At 46.9% G+C, this 24,652-nt stretch overlaps 1 protein-coding gene across 17 annotated transcripts in view; it reads right to left on the bottom strand.

Annotated features, from left to right (window-relative positions):
• Window positions 1-24,652, bottom strand: part of CLEC16A (C-type lectin domain containing 16A) — a 238,351-nt gene that overhangs the window by 49,753 nt on the left and 163,946 nt on the right. For 15 of the 17 annotated variants that reach the window (XR_012429259.1, XM_065537629.2, XM_065537627.2 and 12 more), the window contains 3 exons: window positions 13,429-13,580; window positions 9,970-10,174; window positions 7,761-7,928 (listed from right to left, as the gene is read on the bottom strand). Coding sequence is in view for 16 of the 17 variants with exons in the window: in XM_065537629.2 (XP_065393701.1) it covers window positions 7,761-7,928; window positions 9,970-10,174; window positions 13,429-13,580 (525 nt within the window). In the remaining variant the exon portion in view is untranslated. Of the gene's footprint in view, window positions 1-5,653; window positions 5,953-7,760; window positions 7,929-9,969; window positions 10,175-13,428; window positions 13,581-24,652 lie in introns of those variants that run through there. The other 2 variants (XM_065537630.2, XM_065537631.2) reach the window with 2 other exon arrangements.

Genomic DNA, 24,652 nt, shown 5'->3' with positions numbered 1-24,652 from the left:
CTGCTGGCCCGAGTCTCTAAGCTGTGAGCTGAAGGGTGGGAAAGGGTTAAGACTGGGCTGGAGAAGCTGGAGGAAGCCCCAGGCCCTTCTTCCCGTGTGACTCCAGAAAGGGTATTTTTTGCCTTAGGGAGCTGCAAGGAGAGGACTGACTCCAGTTTTATAATTAGAAACTAGAAAAATAACAGGCCTACAAAATCAGTTCCTAGGAAATGCCAACATGAGATGACATTAGCACCTGGGACGTTATCCTCAGAGGAGAAGTCTGAACTGAAGTCTATGAATGAAACATCGATTTTCTTTTTTCCTTTTCAGATGGCGGTCAGAGGCTTCGCGGTCAGCTCAGTTGGCTCGTAGCACAGTGTCATCTCTGCATTCTTCCTAAGTTACTCAGCTGCCAAGGGCTGGGTCTAGAACCAGCAAGGCTTTTCCATGGAACTATTAAGTACTCTGGGTCACGTGACTGACCCTGCCGGTTTAGGTGCCTTTGATAAAGATAACACTGTGAAAAGCAAGGCATGGCCCAGATACTCAGGAGAGTTAAATTCTTTTTTTTTTTTTTTTTTTTTTGAGACAGAGTCTCACTCTGTCGCCCAGGCTAGACTGCAATGGCAAGATCTCAGCTCACTGCAACCTCCACCTCCTGGGTTCGAGTGGTTCTCCTGCCTCAGCCTCCTGAGTAGCTGGGACTACAGGTGCCTGCCACCACACCGGGCTAATTTTTGTACTTTTAGTAGAGACAAGGGTTTGCCATGTTGGCCAGGCTGGTCTCAAACTCCTGACCTCAGGTGATACAGGGGAGTTAAATGTCTACCACAAGACAGCTGGAGCCCCAAACCCAGTAGGAAGCTGGGACAGGAAGTGAATAAAGTCCAGCTTAGCCCTTAAGGGATGAAATCCAACTTGCCAGCTCACACTCAAACGACCACCAACTGGCACCGGGTACCAGACCTGAGTAAGACAGAAATGCCCTGGCCTTAGGGGTTTATAGTCTGCTGGGAAAAGACTGAACAATTCCTCCGCCCCATCCTCTGTCCCCCAGCCTCCCATCCACCAATCCATCCATCCACCCACACATCAGTATTCACTGATCAACTACTTCATAGGCATCAATCAGTACTGTCAAGGACAAGACAAACAAGGTCCCCCACAACCCTGTACCCACCCCCTGGCCAAGTGCCTTCCATTCTAGTGCAGGATAGTGTCAGAGAACAAGGAATACAAGAGGCAATTTCAGCTAAAGCTAAGGGCTATGAAGACCATGGGAAAACCGTCGGGCAATTCCTCAGAAAGTTAGATTGTCACATGACCTACTTTCTACTCCTAGGTATATACCGGAAATAATGGAAAACAGGTGTTCAAACAAAAGCTTGTGCATGAATGTTCACAGCAGCCCATTCACAATAGCCAAAAGGCAGACACAGCCCAAAATGTGCATTGATGGATGAATGGGGAAGCAAAACAACGTCTATCCATATAATGCATATTATTCAGCTAAAAGAAGGACAGATGCACCTCGAAAATATGATGCAAACAGAAAGAAGCCAGGCATGAAAGGCCACAGATTGTATGATTTACATGAAACATCCAGACAAGGTAAATCTATAGAGACAGAAAGCAGATTAGTGGATGCCAGGGGCTGGGGAGAAGGGGGCATAGGGGATGACTGCTTAACGGCTATGGGGTTTTCTTTTGGGGGGATGGAAATGTTTTGGAACTAGAGGAGGGGATGATGGCACAATACTTTGAAGGTACTAAATGCCACTGAATTGTTCACTTTCAAATGGTTGGTTATGTTGTGTTAAGCAAATTTCTCCTCAACTAAAAACAAGCTGCCGTGCAGAGAACTAGGGTGACCCGGGCACTCAGGGAAGGCCCCTTTTTGAGGTATCGGAGCAGACCCCTGAGTGCTGAGAAGGAACCAGCCATGCAGTGGGCTCCACGCGGAGGGAAGCATGAAAACAGAGGCCCCGAAACGGGACGCGCTTGGCCCTGATGAGGCACAGCCAGCCAGTCAGTGTGGCTAAAGGGCTGGATTGTGTCACCTGCAGAGAGCCGAGGGGAGAGAGGGCTGGGAGCTGATCCCAGAAGGGGGCAGGGGCCAGACTGTATGGGACCATGGGCCACAGAGAGGGGCTGGTGACAGGAGGGGCTGGTGGGTTTGAAGGAGGAGAGAGAGCAGCGGAAGAGGCAGAGCAGTCCCTGTCCCGGAGTTAACAGGCTGGTGGGGAGCAGCTGATAGTAAACCAGGTGGGAACACGTCACTTTTTTGTCATGTCACTAAGCCCTCATCTGCAAGGGCCAGGAGAGGTCAACCTGCCTGGCTGCTCCTCTGAGCTGTGTGCTCTGCCAGCCCTTCCCACACCTGCCAACCCACCAGGGGAACACCTGTAAGCAGCTCCGGTGCCCTGCGGCCTCCTGAAGCAGCCACTGGGCCAGTGGGAGCCCAGAGTGAGGAGCAAGGCTGTTCTGGGAGGCTGTGGCCCCCGGCATCCCTGGGTCATTTCCGGGGAACAGCTCTGCTCTGGGTGCTGCTGGTCCACTTAGAGTGTATGGAGAGGGTGGTCTTGTAGGCAAGTTTTGGACACCCTGCCCATCATGGCAGATTCTATCTATCTCTAGAAGCAGCTGTTGCCATGGGCAGGGTCCACGAGGAACTAACCACAGCAACGTGGCACCTCAAAGCCACAGAGAGCTCAGGCTAGAGTCTAGACCTGGCCATGCCTGCCCACCACCCCCACATACTGGCCGCCACTGACCCCCCTCCTTGGCCAGGCTCACGCACAGTCCCTTGTGAAGCTGAACATTCTGTGAGGGTGACAGCCATCAACATAAAACCAGCCAATAAATAGAACTTGTGATTTTTTTTTTCTAAGCCAAATGGAAGAAGAAAAATACACCAAAGTGGCTAGTCACCTATTAGCCCTGATTTATACACTACTTTAATATCTCCTCCAAGGAAATGAAAGGCATATTTTCATCAAATATAATCGTTTATAGCTTCTAAAGGGGAGACAAACTGCTCTATGACAATTACCTGGGTCCGCAGATAAAATCGGAAGATGTGTCCTAATAAAACACCCTTGTCTGGCAGCTACCCCAAGGCATGCAGCCAGAGTTGTTTTCCTCCTTGTGAATTATTCCCCAGGCAGAAGCAAGGACTCCATGCACTGTGCGGCCTATGGGGAGGGGCACCATTGTGGAGGGTGGGAAGTGGTCATGCCCCAGCACCCACGGGCCCTTGATGGCAGCAGTGAGATGTCACAGCATCAGAGGCCAACCCGGGCCAGGTTTCTGATGACCAAATCACCCTCCATTGCCCAGCTCCCGCTCTGGCACTACTCTTTGGCTTCTGTAAAACTCTGAGTAGGAGGAGGGTGGTGAAATTCAGCGGATATGCAACCAACCTAAATCTGTCACCTGGGTACACGGTCCTTGGACACACATCTTGCTCACTTGGTGACAGAAATTTAGACGAGGGATGCTGCTTAAGGTCTTCTGGGTTCTCAGTTCCTTTGTGTTCCCTTGTCAAAGTGCCATGGACTAAACCACCAAGTATCTAGGGCCCTAGAGGGACTTTCCTTGTCTTCCCGTGTTCAGAGAAGGGAGAAGGCCTTTGATGGGCTCTGTTCCAAGGCTGAGCAGAGAACAAATGCAGGCTCATTCTTCACTCAACAATACTGAGTAGGGGCACAGAGCTAGGCACCGAGATACAGGGTGAACAGCACACAAGGTTCCCACACAGGCAACCCTCTTTGCAGGGGAGAAAGACTATGACCAGGCACACAAAGGCATCAGCCAGGTAAGGAACCGCAGTGCTGTGGATAAACTGAACGAGGCCAGGCCGGGCGCAGTGGCTCATGCCTGTAATCCCAGCACTCTGGGAGGCCGAGGCGAGTGGATCATGAGGTCAGGAGATTGAGACCATCCTGGCTAACACGGTGAAACCCCATCTCTACTAAAAATAGAAAAAATTAGCCGGGCGTGGTGGCGGGCGCCTGTAGTTCCAGCTACTCGGGAGGCTGAGGCAGGAGAATGGCGTGAACCCGGGAGACGGAGCTTGCAGTGAGCTGAGACTGTGCCACTGTACTCCAGCCTGGGCGACAGAGCAAGACTCCGTCTCAAAAAAAAAAAAGGAACCAGGCCAATGCAGAGGAGCGACGGAGGGGCAACCCTAACCAGGAGCTGATCCGAAAAGGCCTCTGAAGAGGTGGCACACGGACTATGCTTGAGCCGTTAGCGGGAGGCAGCTACCAACATCCCGGGACAGACATCCAGTGCAAGGCCCTGAGGCAGGGAAGGCCGCAGTGATTTACCGGAGTGGGTCTCAAAGTGTGGTTTGGAAATCCTTGTTTTCATAAAAATAGTAAGACATTCTTCTTCTATGTTCATTTTCCCAGGGGTGTACTGAGGAGTCTTCCAGAGGCCACAGAATGCATGCTCTCACAACAGATCGAAAACAGAAGCAAAGAGGAAAATCCAGATGTCTTCTATTAAGCCAGGCAGTAAAGAGACTTGCAGAAATGTGCACGATAAATTATTTTGTATGTTTATTGTTCATAGAAAACTATGTTAGTTATGCATATATGCAATGGATTTATTCAATGAATATATATTAAAAGCATTTCTTAGTTTTAATTTCTAATGTCATAAATATCTATAAATATAATCTACCTAAATGAAATCTCTTTAAGTTCTGTAATACTTTTTAAGCACATAAACAAACACGGGAGTGCTGAGGCTAAAACTCTGAGAAATGCTGGCTTAGAGGAGCAGCAGGGACTGGCAAGGCTGGGGTCGGGGCTAGAGTGGGCTTGGGATCGGGGAAACTTCATCTGAGAGGCCAGTTGGGGCTGGATCTCACAGCCATCACCCAAGATCAGAAGGAGAGATGTGGATTTTGTTCTAAGTGCAACAGGAAACTACCAAAAAGCTGGAGGCAGGGGTATGATGTAATCTGATTGAAGTACTAGAAGGATCCCACTGGCTGAATGGAAGCTGGGGATCCTGAGAAGGCTTCTGTTGCAATCTTGGGAGATCTGGGAGAGGAGATCTCAGATCTCATTATTTTCCGGAGGCCAAGCAGGCTGGTGGGTGTGGAAGTGGGGTGAAAAGATTTAAGAATGATTCCAAGATGCTGAGTGGCTGTTGCTGTGGGGGAACCCTGACTACTGAGAAGGGGATGGGGCAGCCTATGCTCCCACCATGCCAAGGCTCAGGGATTTCAACTTGCTCTTTGGGACACAGCTCTTGTGCCAAGCCGAGGTGGAAGGGCAGTGAGGCCTCCCTCTTTGCAGGGGTGGGGGGATAAATAAGAATGTCCCCATCTCACTCCTCATAGCTGAGTGGCACTACCAGGGGCAGTCAGGGGAGACAGCCAAGGGGTGGAGGCTGCCTTCAGCAGCCACCTCTGACTTGCTGTTGTCCCAGTTGGCACAGCCGCACACTTGCTGACCCTGGGACCAGCAACAGGACATGGGGCATCCCAGCTGTGCCAACTTCCCTGCCAGGCAGGCCCAGGTTCTGGAGCCAGGCCACATTCCCAGCATTTGATATTCTCACCCCTCCACTGGACGGCCAGGCAGGGTAGAAGAGGTAAGCAATAAGTTATCCTAAAGAATTCTGCAAACAGAGAAATGATCATGTAGATGCCGAAGAATGTGCCACTTGACTCTATTTATTTACTTACATTCTATCTCATTCCAAAAGGGATCGGAGCGGAGATAAGGCCTGGGTTTTTCTCCTTAACCAGTAAGTTCCGAAACTGAAAGACGCCTCAGTGAGCCTAAAGAAGTCATTTCTTACCAGGTCAATTTGTTCTCAGTTAATTTAGACTCAGTCATACTTTATATTTACTTAGCAATCACGGCTACAGAACACGAAGCAACCCGCAGAATTTTTAAGCAAAGAATCCTCCAGGCGCTGAAATAGGCAGAAGCATCTCACATTTCATCACTGAAAATAGAGGCGGTGCCACAATCAGTCTCTCAGCCTAAGATTGTTTTTTTCTTTTCTTTTTGAGACAGGGTCTCACTCTGTTGCTCAGGTTGGAGTGCAGTGGTACAATCACAGCTCACTGCAGCGTCAACCTCCTGGGCGCAAGTGACCCTCCCACCTCAGCCTCCTGAGTGTAGCTGAGACCACAGGTGCGCACCACCATGCCCAGCTAATTTTTTATTTATACTAGAGATGAGGTCTTACTATGTTGCCCAGGCTGGTCTCAAACTCCTGGGCTCAAGCAATTCGCCTGTCTTAGCCTCCCAAGCTGCTGGGATTACTGGCATGAGCCACCACACCCAGCCCTAAGACTGGTTTTAAGAAAGAAACCAATCACAAGCTGTGGGTGGCGGAGTGAATTGGTGTACTGTCTTCTAGACTTCATGTTGGGACTATGTATACGAAGATTAAAAACCTGCCCCTTTGGCAAATTCACTGCTAGGAATTTATCACACAGACATGCAAGATTTGCACAATTACACAAAGATACCCTAAGGATGCTCACTGTGATACTGTAAGACCAAAACACTGGAAATGACCCAAATATGAAACAGCAAAAAAGATTTTTTTGCCCATCCATATGACAAAATACCATATAACAGTTAAGGAGAACTAGGTTGATTTATATGTGTTAATGTGTGACACTTTCTATTAAGGAAGAAGAAGAAGCAAGGTGCAGCATCAGACATATGGTATACCCCATGTGTAAAAAACAAACATATGCATAACATACAAAGAAATATTTCTGGAAAGAGAGGCAAGAAACTGTTAACAATAGTTACTTCTGAAGCAAAGTAGACTTGTTTTTCATTTGATCATCTCCTGTCTGGATTTTAAAAAAATCATATGCCTACAGTATATACATATAAATAACAAATTCATCAAATCAAATAATGAAACTAAAATAAATCAGGTAGGGGAACCAGGACTCGGGTTTTGAGCAGGTTCATATGGCTGCGTTTTGTTCTTAAATCAATAACTGCTTTTGAAAACATTTCACAAAACTTGCAACTTAAGTTTGAAGCCCTACATGGGGAGGGGTTAAGTTGTGAATGAGAGCTTGGCCAGCGTTCTAAAGTTTTGCAATCAAAAGAAAGGCTCTCTTTCGAGGGATCGGGGTGCATACGGATTTACTTAAAGCAGACATGTCAGAACAGGAAGGGGAGAACTCGGTCTCCTGGAGAAGTGGTCCTTTCCGCTCTGACAAATCAGCAATGAACTTTCCACTCAATCTTCTGTTTTGGGAGGAGGGGCGGAGGACGGTTAGAGATGACCTTTGGCAAAAGTGGGAGGAGATGCCCTCATGTGGAAGGAGTGGACAAAGAAGGCCCTGCTGTCCACAGGTCAGCTGTCCACTCCTTCAGAAGTCTCACTTCTTCAGGGGGTTGTAATCGGAACCAAACACACTCTCTCTTTCTAGTCATCTTACATGGAGAAGGAAACTACTCTCCCACAACTTCATCACTAATCATTTAAATGTTTCCAAGAAATTTCCAAGAAACTTCTTAGTCAGTTCTGAGAAGTTCTTCCACATACCCAACACATCTCTGGAAAACCAAACCAAACACTAAAGGGAAAGTCAAAATTTATTTTGGGGGCTGTGTTTAATCTCGTGCTGCGCTTTGATAAATTCTAAGAAGCCAGTGCTGCCAGCCGACTGGGCTTCTGAGAGAGGAAGGGCAGCTCACACAGGCTCCACAGAGAGAAAGCCCTTGAACGCCCACCATGACGAACGAGCTGCGGAGCAGGGCAGGGGGCTGGCTCACCTGGCACCTTGTCCACTGACGCAAACACGGAGCGCTGCACTGTGGGGTCGCTGCTGCCCCGGCGCCCCTGGTCGTAGAAGCGGAAAGGCAGGTGCTGAGTGGAGGTGGAGGAGCCGAGTCCAAAGCCCAGGACTTCAGTGGTGGGCTGGATTGGGAGGTCCAGGAGGGCTACGGTCAAACAATAGCATGGTTCACTCTGAGCATGTGGGATAGAGGGGGGTGGTGAGAATTTGTGGGGGGACATTGTAGTGGCTGTGGCCCTGCCAGGCACGTCACTTAGGAGATGCCAAGTGGGCAGCAGGCAGCCTTGAGCTGGAGAGAACAGTGGAACATCAAAGATCCCACTGAGGCTCAAGGCACAAGCAGATGCCAAGTGAGGGCTTCAGGCCAAGGCTGGAGACCAAGGAGAAAGGGGTACGAGCCCGGGCTCTTTGAGTGGAATGGATGCTAGGTCAATTTCTACTTTGGATTCTCAGCTTCCATGTGTAAAGGACCCTGACAAAGGCTGTTTCAGACTGCAAGCGAGTGGGGCTGAGTCTGCCCAGAGAGTTCACACATATATGTGTGTACGTATATCTGCACGTGTGAAGGAGCATGTGAAAATATGTATGTGCATGTACATGTGTAACTATGAGTGGGTGTTTATCTGTCTCAGCCACTATCCTCCCTTCCATAAATAAATCTCCCAATATATCCATTTAGAGGGGCTTTTTAAAATCAATTTAAGAAATACCCAAGGCGTTAGTTCTAACAGCCACTTTACAGCATAATTCTCAATTTTCAAATGAAGTATTTGGCCTTCATGCCAGCTGTGAGAAATTGCTTTACATGGGCGGGGGGTGTAGGGGAAACAACTCCCTGAAAATAAATCTTAAAAGAAAGAGCTGAATGATTTAAGTCACTTTGCACATTACAAAATGCTTCAGTAATGATTTTGTAGGCCAAGTTTCAGCTAAGTGAGAAATGAGACGGGGACGACGTGGGACGCGGGACTGTGCAAATCAGCACAGTAAATCATCGCATCGGTAATGCCCAGAAACTGGCCCTCTGAGGGTTTATTTTTGAGACAGGGTCTCACTCTGTCTCCTAGGCTGGAGTGCAGTGGTGTAATCATGGCTCACTGTAACCTCTACCTCCCAGGCTCAAGTGATCCTCCCGCCTCAGCCTCCCGAATAGCTGGGACTACAGGCGTGTGCCACCACGCCTGGTTCATTTTTGTATTTTTTTGTAGAGACAGGGTCTTGCCATGTTTCCCAGGCTGGTCTCAAACTCCTGGGCACAAGTGAGTCACCTGCCTTGGCCTCCCAAAGTGCTGAGATTACAGACATGAACCACCGTGCCTGGCCAAGGGCTTATTTTAAAGTTATCCCTTGAGAAAGCATGCCCACATCCCCAGGTGGGCTTAAAATCCTCTCAGCAGCCACCAGGATGACCACTGGTGCCTGAACTGAATGGCACTGGGTATCTTGAGAAAGACTGTTTGAAATTTTAGGAGTTGACAGAATGCCTTCCCCCCACGCCGAGGAGAAAGCCCTGCCTTCCTGCCCAATGAACGCATCTCTCTCATTTCTGTGCCTTTGCTTCTAAGAAATCTTGGCCTTCCTAACACTAGGCAGTGTTGGGCTTCCTCAGAAATTCACCACAATCTCCGTGAAATGTAAAATGACTTCCTTCCAAGGGTTCCAGCCTTTCACCAAGTAGGGCTGCCTCTTATAAGAACTGGGAAGGTGAAGGAGGAAGGGGTAAGCTTTAGAGCAGGAAGTTCTGCCTGTGGGTTCTGCCTGCATGACTTTGGGCAAGTCCCTGAGCCTCAGTTTCCTTCTCCGTAAAATGGGCAGAGCAGGCCCTACAGAACTTCAGAGTTGTTTTAAGGATCGGAGGTGGCAGAGGAATGTCAAAGCACTTTGTTAACATATGCTTGAGAATTTCAGTGTGAAGGGCTGAGAAGAGTGGTCCCACACTGGTATCTACTTATTGCTGGCCTCCTGCCTGCTAGGGAGGGCTCCTCTTCTCTTCCATGCAGCCCTAGAAACTCATCAGAAACCAAACACCCAGGAAATGGGACTTCTTTGTACCCACATAAAACAATTCCTGAGTCATAGGTATCTTCTTCTTTGCTATGGGGGTTCTCAAGGTCAATGTGAGAACTACAGATAGCCCTGCCCCGCCAAGTGCTCAGAGGACGCCTTGCCAGGGTCCGGCCACTCACCAGCTATTCTCTGCATCTTCATGCGCCTTGCCTGGATGCGGCCTTTGGCCAGGCGCTGCTTGGCGATGATGCAGCGGATGTGGTCTGAGAAGATGAAGGTGGCCTGGAGGATGGGGAAGGGCTTAGAATGGGGGCTGGAAGCAGGCTTGTGGATAGTGATGTTCAGGGCACGGCTGTCATCCTCCACGCCAGTCACCTGCATGTCCTGCACAGTGAGAAGCAAAGGAAAGGGCATTCGTTGGGTTTGGGAGGAGAGTGGCTAGGAGCTGTGGCATCATGAGGCATCTAGAAAGAGGTCTCCAAATTCAATGCTTTTGATCTAAGATCAACAGCCTCCCAAGTCCAACGGAGTCATGGATGGGCACAAGGCAGACCAGGCCCAGTGGGAGAAGACAGTGTAGGAGGAGGCACAGAGTACCCCAAAGGAGCGGATGCTGGTGGTGGTGGCTCGTGCCCGTTTTCCATGAGGACTTGGGTCAGCTCATGAATAACAGGGTACCCCATACAAGCCTCTTCAAGGGGCCACAGGAAACACAACAGGCAAACTCTTACTTCTGAGAAGCCAGAGATAATGAACCAAAATTACTACTACCATCTGGCATGATCTTAGATATAGTTCCGCATCTACTCATCAATTTCTTCCTTATTTCTTCTAAGAAGGGGACATCGTTGGCAACCATTTGTTTGTCTTTGAGAAACTTCTGGTCCCCAAAGGGAAAAGTTAAGGGACAGGGGCTGGGCATGGTGGCTCATGCCTGTAATTCCAGCACTTTGGGAGGCTGAGGTGGGGGGATCACAAGGTCGGAGTTCGAGACCAGCTTGGCCAACAAGGTGAAACCCAGTCTGTACTAAAAACATAAAAATTAGCCAGGCGTGGTGGCGTGTGCCTGTAGTCCCAGATACTCAGGAGGCTAAGGCAGGAGAATTGCTTGAACCAGGGAGGCAGAGGTTGCAGTGAGCAGAGATCGAACCACTGCACTCCAGCCTGGGCGACAGAGTGAGACTCTGTCTCAAATTTAAAAAAAAAAAAAGAAAGAAAAAAGAAAAAAAGAAAGGAATAGGGAAAGTCACTGAGCAGAGATTTGAAGGAAGCTGTGTTTTGAAGGTGGAGAAGAAATGAACATGTAGTGAATTTTAAAAAAGACAAACCCAGTCTAAAACCTCAGAACGGATTCTGCATAGAGAATCTGCTCCCATGAAGGTTTGAGGTGATCTGATAGAAAAGCCTGAGAGGGGATGAACACAAAAGTCAGAAATGTTAAAGGAGGTGGGGACAACACTGGAAAAGGCTCACAGCGGAATTGTGGTTCTCAGGCATTACATTTGGCATGGGCTCTTTGGAGCTAACACCCCCATCAAAACGTGACAGTAAGGATTAGATGAGGTATTCTACATTTAAAGCAGGGAGTGTGGTATAGTAAAGACCTGACAAATAGTACCCATTGGAAGACGGCCAAAAAAAAGGTTTATGTGGCTTTCATTGTCTGATGGAAGACACATATTAATTCTTCAGGGGAGGAAAACACTTGCCTGACACTAAATTCTAATGGAAATTAATCATAAGCCTAGGTAAAGCCTAGATAGATAAGCATAAGTCAGTTAACGGACAATGTCTTACATGGAGTGTTTTGTTTTTTTTTTTTTCAGATGGAGTCTCGCTCTGTCGCCCAGGCTGGAGTGCAGTGGCGCAACCTCGGCTCACTGCAAGCTCTGCCTCCAGGGTTCACGCCATTCTCCTGCCTCAGCCTCCCGAGTAGCTGGGACTGCAGGTGCCCGCCAACATGCCCGGCTAATTTTTTGCATTTTTAGTAGAGATGGGGTTTCACCGTGTTAGCCAGGATGGTCTCAATCTCCTGACCTCGTGATTAGCCCGCCTGGGCCTCCCAAAGTGCTGGGATTACAGGCGTGAGCCACCGCGCCTGGCCCATGGAGTATTTTTTTAAATGAAAGATTCTTCTAAAGTTGTTTCTTACATTATACTTTGTAAAAGACACTTTTACAATAGACAGATGCTGAAGAAGAGGAGGTTGGGGAAGAGGCTGTAACAGCAGCTTCAAGTATGTAGGTGGTTCTTGCAGAGAGCAGGACACAGACAGCAGGTCAGGCTGTGGCGAGGCAGAGGTGGGGCAGCCTGAGCAAGGCCCTTCCAGAAACCAGGGCTGGCTGGCAAAGAAATGGACTGCCTTGAAGTAGGGCAAAGCTCAGGCGTGAAGTGTCGGCTGGACATCCAGGGACAAAGGGTATGGCAGAGGGGTGAGCTGGGAGGCTGCTTTCAACCCTTCTGATTCTTTGCTTTATTCACTCAAAGAGCTAGTACTAGTCATCTATCACGTGGACAAACTTTTTTTTTTTTTTTTTAGACAGGGTCTCACTGTGCCACCCAGACTGGAGTGCAGTGGCGTGATCTCAGCTCACTGCAACCTCTGCCTCCTGGGTTCAAGCGATTCTCGTGCCTCAGCCTCCTGGGTAGCTGGGATTACAGGTGCCTGCCACCATGCCCAGCTAATTTTTGTATTTTTAGTAGAGACAGGGTTTTACCATGTTGGCCAGGCTGGTCTCGAACTCCTTACCTCAAGTGATGCACCTGCCTTGGCCTCCCAAAGTGCTGGGATTACAGACATGAGCCACCACGCCCGGACCACATTGGCAAACATTAAAAACAAAAAAGAATCAAACAAAAAAACCCCAAAACCCAAGCCCCAGCTTGGTACTTGGCAAGTTAGAGCCTAGCTCTGCTGGAGTGACGCTGAGCAGAAGGGAATTCTCAAAAATGCCAGTGGCGACAATCATTTTAGAGTGGTATTTGGCAGTGTCTACTAACACTTAAAATTAGTACACCCCAGCTTCTTGGTATCTGCCTAGGGAAATCTTGCCCAAGTGCATAAAGGAGTGAGAGTGATTCCGTCCATGGCAGTACCATCTGGAAAGGCAGAAAACTGGAAATAGTCGACAGGGCATGGGTTAAACATGCCTTGCTATAGTCACACAGCAGTGAAAAAGAATACCAGGAGGTCTGCGTGTACTAACGTCGCTGGCTCTCCAAGACATAGTATTGAATGAAAAAAGCAAAGTTTAGAACATATTCAATGTGATATCATAAAAAACACGCACATACACTCTCAAGTATATGTATATAATTTTAAAAAATAGTACATGTAGTTACATTTATATATGCATTTGGCAGAAAAACAGATCTGGAAAGGTCACACTGATAATAAAGGTTATCTCCTGTGGAGGGGAAGTGTAAGAATTGAGGGTTTTGGTCAAAAAGGATTTTGCTCTATATCTGAGCATTTATGTGATATTTTAGCTTTTTTTTGGGGTGACAATTTGTTGACATATACCTTGCATAATATCATTAGAAATTAATGATAAAGATGATAATTGTGTGTGTGTGTGTGTGTGTGTGTGTGTTTGTAGCCAACTGAGAAGAGATTCCAGAGCTCCTGGCCATCTTACCTGCAATAGGCCTGCAAACTTGACTACTCCCCAGCCAAGCCTGGACACATCAGGCTCCACCAAACTCATCTGGTAAATATCTACAGCCAGGAATCGCTGGACCATGCCGCCGTCCTTGGTGATCACTGTACATGCAATCAAGTCGCTGTTATCTGGGAGGAGGAAGGTGAGAAGAGAATGAGGCATAGTCTGGCTGCCGGGGGTGATAGACACACCAAAGCTAACTCTCATTCTACCAGGAGCAGAGCTCAGTGGTTAGAGCCCAGGCCTAGAGTCACACAGACCTAGGTCTGAGTCCCTTCTCTGCCAGTTATGCTGGGAAAGTTTCTTTGTCTCTCTGGATCTCAGATCCCTCATCTGGATAATAAAGATAATGCCCACTCCCTCAAACTGCTACTAGTAAGAACTGATATAAAGCATATAAAGTACATAAAGCATCTGTCCATTGCTTACTGCATGTTAGGTGCTCAAACTGTAGCTTAAAAACAACCAGCATGGCTGGGTGCAGTGGCTCATGTCTGCAATCCCAGCACTTTGGGAGGCCGAGGCAGGTGGATCACCTGAGGTGAGGAGTTCGAGACCAGACTGGCCAACATGGTGAAATCCCGTCTCTACTAAAACTACAAAAGATTAGCTGGGTGTGGTGGAAGGCACCTGTAATCCCAGCTACTTGGGAGGCTGAGGCAGAAGAATTGCTTACACCTGGGAGGTGGAGGTTGCAGTGAGCCGAGATCGCACTATTGCACTCCAGCCTGGGCAATAAGAGCAAAACTCCGTCTCAAAAAACCAAACCAAACCAAAACAACAACAAAACAATCAGCAACCCAAGAAAGAAACTGAAGATGACACAAACAAGTGGAGAAACACCCAACGCTCACGGATCAGAAGAAATGATATCGTTAAAGTGATCACGCTACCCAAGGTGATCTACACATTCAATGCAAATTCCTATCAGAATACCAACTTTTTCACAGTATTAGAAAAAAATCCTAAAATTCATATGGCACCAAAAAAGAGCCCAAATAGCCAAAGCAAACCTGAGCAAAAAGAGCAAAGCTAGGCCAGGTGTGGTGGCTCACACCTATAATTCCAGTACTTTGGGAGTCCAAGGAGGGAGGATTGCTTGAGCTCAGGAGCTGGAGACTAGCATGGGCAACATGGCAAAACCCCACCTCTACAAAAAACGCAAAAAATTAGTTGAGTGTGGTGGCCCACACCTGTAGTCTCAGCCACTCAGGAGGCTCAGGTGGGAGGATGGCTTGAGCCCAGTGGGGTTTAAGGCTGCAATGAGCCATGATCACGCCACTGCACTCCAGCCTGTGTGACAGAGACCTGGTCTCAAAACAAACAAAAAAAGAGCAAAGCTGGAAGCATCACACTACCTGACTTCAAATTACAAGGCTCTAATAACCAATACAGCATGGTACTGGTATAAAAACAGACATATAGGCTGGGTGCTGTGGCTCATGCCTGTAATTCCAGCACTCTGGGAGGCCGAGGTGGGCAGATCACTTGAGGTCAGGACTTAAAGGCCAACTTGGCCAACATGGTGAAATACTGTCTCTACCAAAAACTAAAAAAAATTAGCTGAGCGTGGTGGTGTGTGCCTGTAGTCTCAGCTACCCCGGAGGCTGAGGTGGAGAATCGCTTGAACCTGAGAGGCAAAGTTGCAGCGAGCCAAGATTGCACCACAGCACTTCAGCCTGGGTGACAGAATGAGACCCTGTCTCAAAAAATAACAAAAGGAAAAACACATGGACCAACAGAACAGAATAGAGAGCCCAGAAATAAAGTCACATATTTACAGTCAAGTGATCTTCAACAAAACTGGTAAGAACACACACTGGGGAAAGAACACCATCTTCAGTAAATGGTGCTGGGAAAATTGGATAATCATATGCAAAAGAATGAAACTGGATCCCTCTTTCTTGCTGTATACAAAACCAACTCAAGATGGATTAAAGACTTAAATATAAGGCCCAGAACTATAAAAATTCTAGAAGAAAATCTAGGTGAAAACTCTCTGGACATTGGTCTATGCAAAAAGTGTACGACTAAGACCTCAAAAGCACAGGCAACAAAGCCAAAAATAGACAAATGGAACTTACTTAAACCAAGAACCTCAGTAACATTTCTGTGCTTCTTTAAAGACTGATGGCAGTTTACACTTGTGATGGTTAAACTGAGTTCACCTAATTAAGTAAATGGTTAAACTGAGTTCACCTAGTTAAGTAAAGACAGTAAAGCAAGAGTCCCCTGAGCCACGAGAGAATCACCAAGCCCTCAACTCAGCGTATGACAATTTAGAGCCAAGCCCTGCACTGTTGTATGTGGATATGCATTGGATGTGTATGGCACTCGGCCCTTCAGAACCAGTTTTCCCATTTGTAAAATGAGAATTATGTCCCTTATCTTGAATTGGTTGGTGCGTCAAACAAGAAACGGCGGGAAAAGCATGGGGTCTTGTGCATAGGAGTCCTCTGCATATGCCAGGTTCCTTCTCTTACTTGAAAGTTGTCCCTAGCTGGGTGTGGTGGCTTGTGCCTGTAATCCCAGCACTTTGGGAGGCTGAGATGGGAGGACTGCTTGAGACCAGGAGTTCAAGACCAGCCTGGGCAACACAGTGAGACCCCGTCTCTACAAAAAGCAGAAAAAAAATTAGCCTCCCAGCTACTTAGGAGGCTGATGTGAGAGGACTGCTTCAGCCAAGGAGGTAGAGGCTGCAGTGAGCCATGAGTGTACCACTGTATTCCAGCCTAAGTGACAGAGCGAGAACCTGTCTAAAAAAAAAAAAAAAAAAGAAAAAGAAAAAGAAAAAGAAAGTTATCCCCAAATTTAATGTCTGATTTAATGCCTACCCTTGACTTGGAAATCACCAGAGTAACATAGGACCATTAGATCTACGGTCTGCTGGTGTATGTAATCCTCTGCCACTTACGTTTTAAATGAGAGAGCTCAGTCCGGAAACAACCTAAATGTCCCCAAACAGGAGAACTATTTGAGTACATTTTTTTCCCACCAGATGCAAAATTATACACCCATTTAAAAATTGTTTAACCAAACTGTGGACAGTGGTTCCCCATGAGGAGCGAGGTGAGAACTGGGGGTAGGAGTGTGTATGTGGGAGAAGTATTAAGGGGAGAACTTTCATTTTTGTTCTATGTTCTACTCTACTGTTTAAAATTATTTCAAAATGAGAAAAGTATTCAAAGACATACTTTTGAAACACATATAATAAGCCCAAGTTAAAAATCATGTTTTACAAATAATTGCAATGACTGTGGAAAACATACTTATAAATGAAAGAGGATAAAAATGTTATTACCATGAGTTTGATTTGTTTTTAAAAAAAGTATCCCTACAAAGAAACACTAGTACAGAGAAAATGTGCCAAAACATTAACAAGTCTCTGATTAGAAGATGGTAGGTGAGATGTTTTGTTGTTTCTTCACAGTTTTATTAAAGTATAATTTACATACCATAAAGTTCCCCTATTTTAAGTATACAGTTTACCTATTTTAAGTGTACAGTTTGAGTTTTAGTAATTTTTTCTTTTTCTGAGCATAGTACCCAATAGTTTTTCAACCCTTGTCACCCCCCCCCCCACCGCCTTTGGCAGTACACAGTGTCTCCTACTGCCATCTTTATGTCCATGAGTATACAATGTTTAGCTCCCACTTATAAGTGAGAACATGTGGTATTTGGTCTTCTGTTCCCACACATTAATTCGCTTAGGCTGCCAGCTGCATCCATGTTGCTGCAAAGGACATGATTTTGTTCTTTTTTACGGCTGTGTAGTATTCCATAGTGTATATGTACTACATTTTCTTCATCTAGTCCACCACTGATGGGCACCTGGGTTGACTCCATGAGTTCACTATTTTGGATAGTGCTGAGTTTTAGTACATTTACAGCTATGCATTACTACATCCCAGTTGTGGAATACTTCCACCACCCCAAAAGGTTCTGTTGGGAGCACTTTAACCAGATATTTGGCTCAACTTTATTCGGGGAGGAGAAGGGTAACATGGATGGTATCAATTCTGGCCAAAACACGCAATAACAAACTTGGGCTCATGATTGAGGACTTCCAAGGATTTCCCCCCTCTCCTTTTTCAATTTTCATCCTGATCTAAAAGCACAGATTTTTAATCTAGATAAACTTCTCTTTCCTTTTTCGGGTAACCCCCAGCAACATACACCTCGGTTCAATCCTCCAACAGCGTAAACTGTCTGAGATTCTGGTTTCGTCTGGATGTCGCCCAGTTGGTCCTCTCGGTCTTTACAGGCCTTGTGTTTCCCTCTATTCTCTCTAGCACATGACCCCTGAAGTCAGCTAGGTGCCCCCATAGCAAATCCCAGCACCGGATAGGCTTTATTGAATTTGTACCTTTTTTTTTTTTGACAGTCTCGCTGTGTTGCACAGGCTGGAGGGCAGTGGCACGATCTCAGCTCACTACAACCTCTGCCTCCCAGGTTCAAGTGATTCTCCTGCCTCAGCCTCCCTAGTAGCTAGGATTATAGGCACACACCACCATGCCTGGCTATTTTTTAATTTTTTTTTATTTTTAGTAGAGACAGGGTTTCACCATGTTGGCCAGGCTGGTCTCAAACTCCTGGCCTCAAGGGATCTGCCTGCCTTGGCCTCCCAAAATGCTGGGATTATAGGCATGCGCTACCACATCTGGCCCAGTTGTACTTTCTTATCTACAGCAAGAATCTTCTTTCCTTTCCAAACAGTCCAGTCAGGTATTTGAAAATATTTTTTAAAAAATATATTTTAGGGCTGGGCACAGTGGCTCATGCCTGTAATCTCAGCACTGTGGGAGGCCAAGGTGGAAGGACTGCTTGAGCCCAAGAGTTCATCCTAAGCAACACAGTGAGATCTTGTCTCTAAAAAAAAATTAAAATAAAATATGTGTGTTTTAATATATTATGAAATGTATTATATTAACATAAAATGTATAATAATATGTATATCTCAGGATAAATTTTTAGTTCCATGTTGGATGATCATCTAGATGACTAGTCTTCTACATTATTAAAAAAGGAAGTCATCATATTCATTCTTACAAACATTTTCTTTGTGGTAGTGTAGGGTTTGTTTTCTTTACTCAATACTTAAAACAGGCTGGGGCTGGTGGCTCATGCCTACACTGCAGGCAATTTTGAAGGCTGAGATGGGTGGATCGCTTGAGCCCAGGAGTTCCACACCAGCCTGTGTAACATGGCAAAACCTCATCTCTACTAAAAGTAGAAAAATTAGCTTGCTGTAGTGGCATGTGCCTATAGTCCCAGCTACTCAGGAGGCTGAGGCAGGAGGATCACTTGAGCCCAGGGAGGTTGACGCTATAGAGAGCCGTGATCACACCACTGCACTCCAGTGTGGGCGACAGTGATGAGCCCTGTCTCAAAACAAACAAAACTTACAGCATTTTCTCAATGGGAATCTTTTTAAAAATGCTCTTTAAAAATAGAACAAAAACAATAAACATGTTCTTTCTTTTCTCCTTCTGTCCTCCTTCCCCCTTCTCTCCTTTCCCTTTCCTCACTCTACACAGGACAACTTGACTACCTTCTGTTTCCACATTCACAAAAGAAGTGCATCTGAGAGTTTGACCTGGGAAAACGGACAGTCATAGGTGTCAGTGTCAGCAGGGCTTGTCCCAGGCAGTGTGACTCCCTCATAGAGCCTGGCTGCCTGAGGGGCTTCAGCGGAAGAAAGACCTGCCACCTCCACCACAAAGAACAAAAAAGGAACGATAAAACCCCAGAACAGAACAGCTTTCAGAAATGTAATTGAGACTTCAAAGCCCTGTGACAACACAGTGAGAGATTTCATAAGAAAACTAAAATGCGGCCACACCAGTGAGACAGGAAGGATCCCAGGGAGGCAGCCTCTCGCTTTTCAGAGGCTGTGGGGCAGTTAAGGAGAAATGAAGTGGCTTCTACGGATTATAAGCGAATGCCATTCGCAAGGGAGATCAAGGAAATGCTGGTTTTGGGTGACTCCTTTGTGGTTCGCTTAGGTATCATTTTAGGGAACTCCTGTATCCTGCCCCAGTCCTTGGCTGCTCCACACCCTGGCTGTGGAGCCCTGGGGGACACGGGCTAGTCACTTTGGGACTGCCATGGGGTCTTAGGTTGAGGATAAATCCAGGAGAGAATTGCTGAATGGAATCCAACTCGGCCCACCCTCTAAAGCCTCTGCCTGCAGCCTTCATGTGTACATTTTGGCAGCCGGCAGGAGTATGCTGAGTGCTAAGGTACCATGGGAAGGACTTGGTGGCAGGCGGCTCTGTCGTGGTATGTGGCAGCCTCCCTGCCTGACACTCAGGAGTGGCCATGGCAAGGAGAGGCCAGTGCAGGTGATAGGTGACATGAGGCTTCCTGATCATCCATCCACCATCCCCAGATCTCACTGCCCATCGAATCTCCAATTCTACAGGTGTGGGGCTTAGGATTCTTATTAAGAAAATTATCAGAAGACAATGATCAGATCAATTATCCACGTGATTTAAGAGGCAAAAGATACACTAGTAGATGTGAAGGATTTGCATAGGCCATTCACAGACGAGGGGAGGGGGGAAGCCAGGAATGGGGACTGCCAATAAACACACACACACACACACACACACACACACACACACACACACACACACACACAGAGCCATCCTTGTGGGAAACCTTGAAACAAATCAAAACAAAATACCATCTTCTGCCCATAGGATTGACAAGAATAAACATGTCTGATAACATCAGGTGTAATGAGGATGCAGAGAAACTGGCATTTCTCAAAAGCTACTAGTGGGAGAAAAAATTAGCATAGCCGTTTTGAAGGACAAATTAGCATTATTTATTAAAACCGAAAGTTTCACATTCTATGACCTAGCAATTGGTATGTTCCCAAGAAAAACACTCACACGTGTGGGCCAAGAGACTGTGAAGACTCAATTTTCCAGCAAGGGAAAGTCTAACTAAAACGTGTTTATTCCTTCTGTGTAACACCAAGGAGCAATGACATGGAATGAATTCACTCTCCAGAGAGTTCAGAAGAGCCAAGTCTCAAGAACATACTGATGAGTAGAAAAAGAAGCTCCAAGGTGATTTTAGTTTTTTTTTTTTCTTTCTGTTTTTTTCTTTGAGACAGGGTCTCACTCTGTCACCCAGGCTGGAGTACAGGGGCACGATCATGGCTTACTGCAGCCTCGGCCTCCCAGGCTCGAGTAATCCTCTCACCTCAGCCTCCCAAGCTACTGGGACTAAAGGCACACGCCACCCATGCCCAGCTAATTTTTTATTTTTTGTAGAGATGGGGTTGTGCCATGTTGCCCAGGCTGATCTCGAACTCCTGGCTCAAGGGATCCTCCCACCTCAGCCTCCCAAAGTGCTGGAATTACAGGCCGATTTTAGTTTCTACGCACTGCTCTGATTTTCCAAAGGGAAAATAGGTATGTTATTTGCACACTTAAAATTGAATAAAGAAACAAGTGAGTCTCTTTCCATAGTTTTACACAAAGGGACTCAGGTCTTTAGGAGGCCCAGCCAAGGTTGGGGAGCAGCACGAGGCCAAGCTGCTGGCCAGCTGGGCTCTGCCTGATCATGCAGATGATGGACAATCACTGAGAACCAGGGGATGGCGGGAGGCCAAGAGCTCTCTGACAGCACCCTTGGGACATAGCTGTGGATGTTTCCAAAGTGTGAGTTCTTCTCACAGTCAGACCTGTGAGTTCCAGAGCTCTGGTGTCCAGCTCAGCCCACATGTGCAGGTGCACAGTCTGGTGCCCACCGGGGCCAGGCTCTGTACTAGGCACCAAGTGCCCATACTGAGAATGAGGCTTGGCCCCCACCTCGAGGAGTTCAGGGCCCAGGTGGGAGGCTAAAGACCATGAAAGGCCATGCAGATCAAGCCTCCATTCTGGGAAGGGACCAGACCCCACAGGCAAAAGGTAGGATGGCAGATGTCTCCGTCATCCCCAGGACCCTGAAGGTACGACATGCCTCCTAGCAGAACCTTGTTCTAAGGAAAGGTGACATGGCCCTCCTACTTCCAGGCACTACCTTTTATTTTTCTTTGGGGAGGGGAGAAAATTTGCTGCATGTCATGTGTGTGTATGTATGTATGTATTGATTGAGATAGGTCTGTCGCCCAGGTTGGACTGTAATGGTGCAGTCATAGCTTATTGCAGCTTCAAACTCCTGCACCCAAGCGATCCTCCTGACTCAGCCTTCCAAGTAGCTAGGACTACAGGTGTGCCATCATGCCCAGGTAATCTTTTTTTTGTAGAGATAGGGTATTGCTATGTTGTCCAGCCTGGTCTCCAACTCCCGGTCTCAAGCGGTCCTCCTGCCTTGGCCTCCCAAAGTGCTGGGATTACAGGTGTGAGCCACCACACCTGACCCATTCTATTTTATTTGAAAATATTAAACGTATCAACCACTTTCACTAGATAATACATTCCTAGGTTCCCATTTTAAAAGGTATAAAACCTTTTTACAGAGGATAATAAGGGTCTCCTGTCCCCCTCTGCAGAGGCAACCACTGCACAGACTCTTATTACCTGTCCACTGTGCATTTTCAAGCACTCATGGGGCTATGTTCTCCTCTCCCTTTCCTTTCTTAAATGGTGGCATGCCACCCACACTGCCTGCATTGTGCTTTTGACACTTTCTGATGGCACATCGGCACTGAGACACTCCTTGTGATTTTTCATAGCTGCATTCTCTCCCACGGTAGGGAGAACTCTACATCATTTAACAGCTCTCCAACTGGCGGACATTCAGAGAGTTTAGAAGTTTTTGCTACAACATTCAAAGGAACATTCTTATTCATACGCACATGCGAGAGTAAATTCATAGCAGCAAATGAGAGCTTATGCTTAATTTTTCTAAAACATTTGTATTCTATTAAAATAAATTTCAGAAGGAAACTTTGTATCATTACCATGAATGGAAAAACAGAATTACTTACAATCATTAAGGTAAACATGAAAACTGATTAGAGGAGAAAAGACCATTTATTAAATTACAGCCTAATGCCTGCTCTTTTGATAAAAAAGGGAAATCTGAGTTATAGAGGTTCTAAGACAAACTAGTCTGAATCTGAGACCTTCTCCTTGGTGTAACAGCACAGACTAGAGGGGCACTGAAATGGATTTTCTTACGGACTACACTTTCCAAAGATGGCCACAGCAATATTTCTCACCTACATATTCTTCTTATAGTGTGACTTTGACTCTCCTCCCATCAAGTGGTGGGGTCTACCTTTCTCCTTGAACCTGAGTGGGCCTCAGTGACTGTCTAGACCAAAAGAGTTTCAATGGAAGTGATGCTTTGTGATTTCTGAGGCAAGGTCATAAAAATGCTCTTGGAACCTATCCACCATGTTGTGAGGAAGCCCAAGTAGCCATGGAGACACCCATAGAGAGAAACCAAGGTCCAGGCCCACAGCCAGCTCCCAGTCCATACACTCCAGCTGATGCCATGTGGAGCAGAGTTATTCCCATTGAGCCCCGGGCAAATTATACATTTGCCAGCAAAATGAATTCCCATAGTTGTTTTAAGCCATGAAGTTAATTTAAGTGGTTGGTTACTCAGCAATAGATAATTATGATGGTAATTTTAGTGCTATATCCAGGCACATTTAAAATTCTAAAATTCTTTCAGTACCACCAAGAAGCTACATGCTGCATCTCAGAAGACTAGCCCAGAGAAACAACTCAGGATTGGCTGTTTTGGGGACCTTGGAAGATCCTCCGAGTATTAAGCAGAATGAAGGGAAACTAGTACAACCATTTTCCAACACAATTTTAAGATGCTGGGAAGGAAGAGGAGAAAAGGAAAAAGCATGAAAAAAAGCATGCTGTTACCATGAAGAGCAGAATGAGGGCAACTTGGCCTGATAAAAAGAGCTTCGGCTTTAGTGCTATGGCGACTGGGTTTAAAGCCCAGCTCTGCCAAATATTAAACTGTGTGACCCTGGGCAGATCACCTCCCTTCTCTGAGTCTCAGGTTTCTGCCTTATATGTAGAACACTTAACCACCTGCAGGTGGTCCAGGGTATCTGGGAGGGGCATGCGGCTGCGCCCAGCATGCCTCACACATCCAAGCTATGGTGGTCATTGTCAGAAGGGGTCGTAGTGTTCACCCAGCACAAGTCAAATTGCTCAGAAGTGCCATGACATTTCTGGAGCCGTGACTCTCTCGTTGGAACCCTTCTGCCTAAGGTAGTCATGCTTTCTGAATGCAAACTCTTGACTAAATGAGTCTCTTCGGAGGGAGAAAATGAATCTTGGTTTTCAGTTTTCAGAATTCCTGTAAGGTCATGGAATATGGAAGATACACAGGCCCCCCGGGCTCTGCGGTGAGACCTCCCCTGACCCCTCATTCCCGGCTGCTCTCCCAGTCCCTCTCTACATTTCCCCAATCTCCAGCCCCACCCCAGTGCCTGCCATTCTTGACCGCGTTGAAACATCCCAGTCCAGACTGTAAGCTCCCAAAACAAGGGGCCCCGACTGGTATCACTAGCTGCTATACTCCCTGGAGGGGGTCTGGGCAATGGCTGGTGCTGAAGAAGTATTTGTGCCTGGGATGGAAGGAAGCTAATGTCTTTTGGTGCTCCCATTTGGAGGCCAGGGACTTCTCAACCAACTGTTCTTTTAGCTCCTGGGCTGAAGCCTTCCCCTACACCCCCCCTCTGACAGGCTGTAGCTCATTACTGAGCGATAAATGGGGCTGACTGACTTTTGCTATATTTAAATAATCCCTTCACAATAAAATATGGATGCCAATCCATAATTTAATTCTTGGCATTGGTGGCTCCAACTGCATTTAGAATGGAAGTCTTTTTCCTTACAGGGGGATCTCCAGGCCAGCAGAATTCCAAGGCTTTGAAATCCAATAGCCTGTTTTAGGCCACAGCTGGAATTTAAATTAGCAATTCAGTAAACATTAGCAAATCTTTCAAGCACGTGTGGTTAATCAGAGGTCAGGAGGGGCTGAGGAACAGGGAACACTGATCCCCTGAGGGAAAGGCCGGCTCACCCTGGAATTCCAAGAGCAGGGCCCACAGCTGATAGGAGATCGGGAGGGCCCATGGCTGCACCTGTGAGGGAGGGGCTGTGGTCTTGGCCCCTCCACACATCCACTCCAGCCTGACTTGTTTCCATTCCAGAGTCTGCGCTGGTACCAGGGATTAGTGAGCGGGAACTTCAGTGGCCTGTGG

Source organism: Macaca fascicularis, chromosome 20, assembly GCF_037993035.2.
Source record: "Macaca fascicularis isolate 582-1 chromosome 20, T2T-MFA8v1.1".
Classification (NCBI taxonomy): Eukaryota; Metazoa; Chordata; class Mammalia; order Primates; family Cercopithecidae; genus Macaca; species Macaca fascicularis.
Note: the sequence above shows the minus strand (reverse complement) of the source record. Positions and strands in the feature narration are given on the sequence as shown.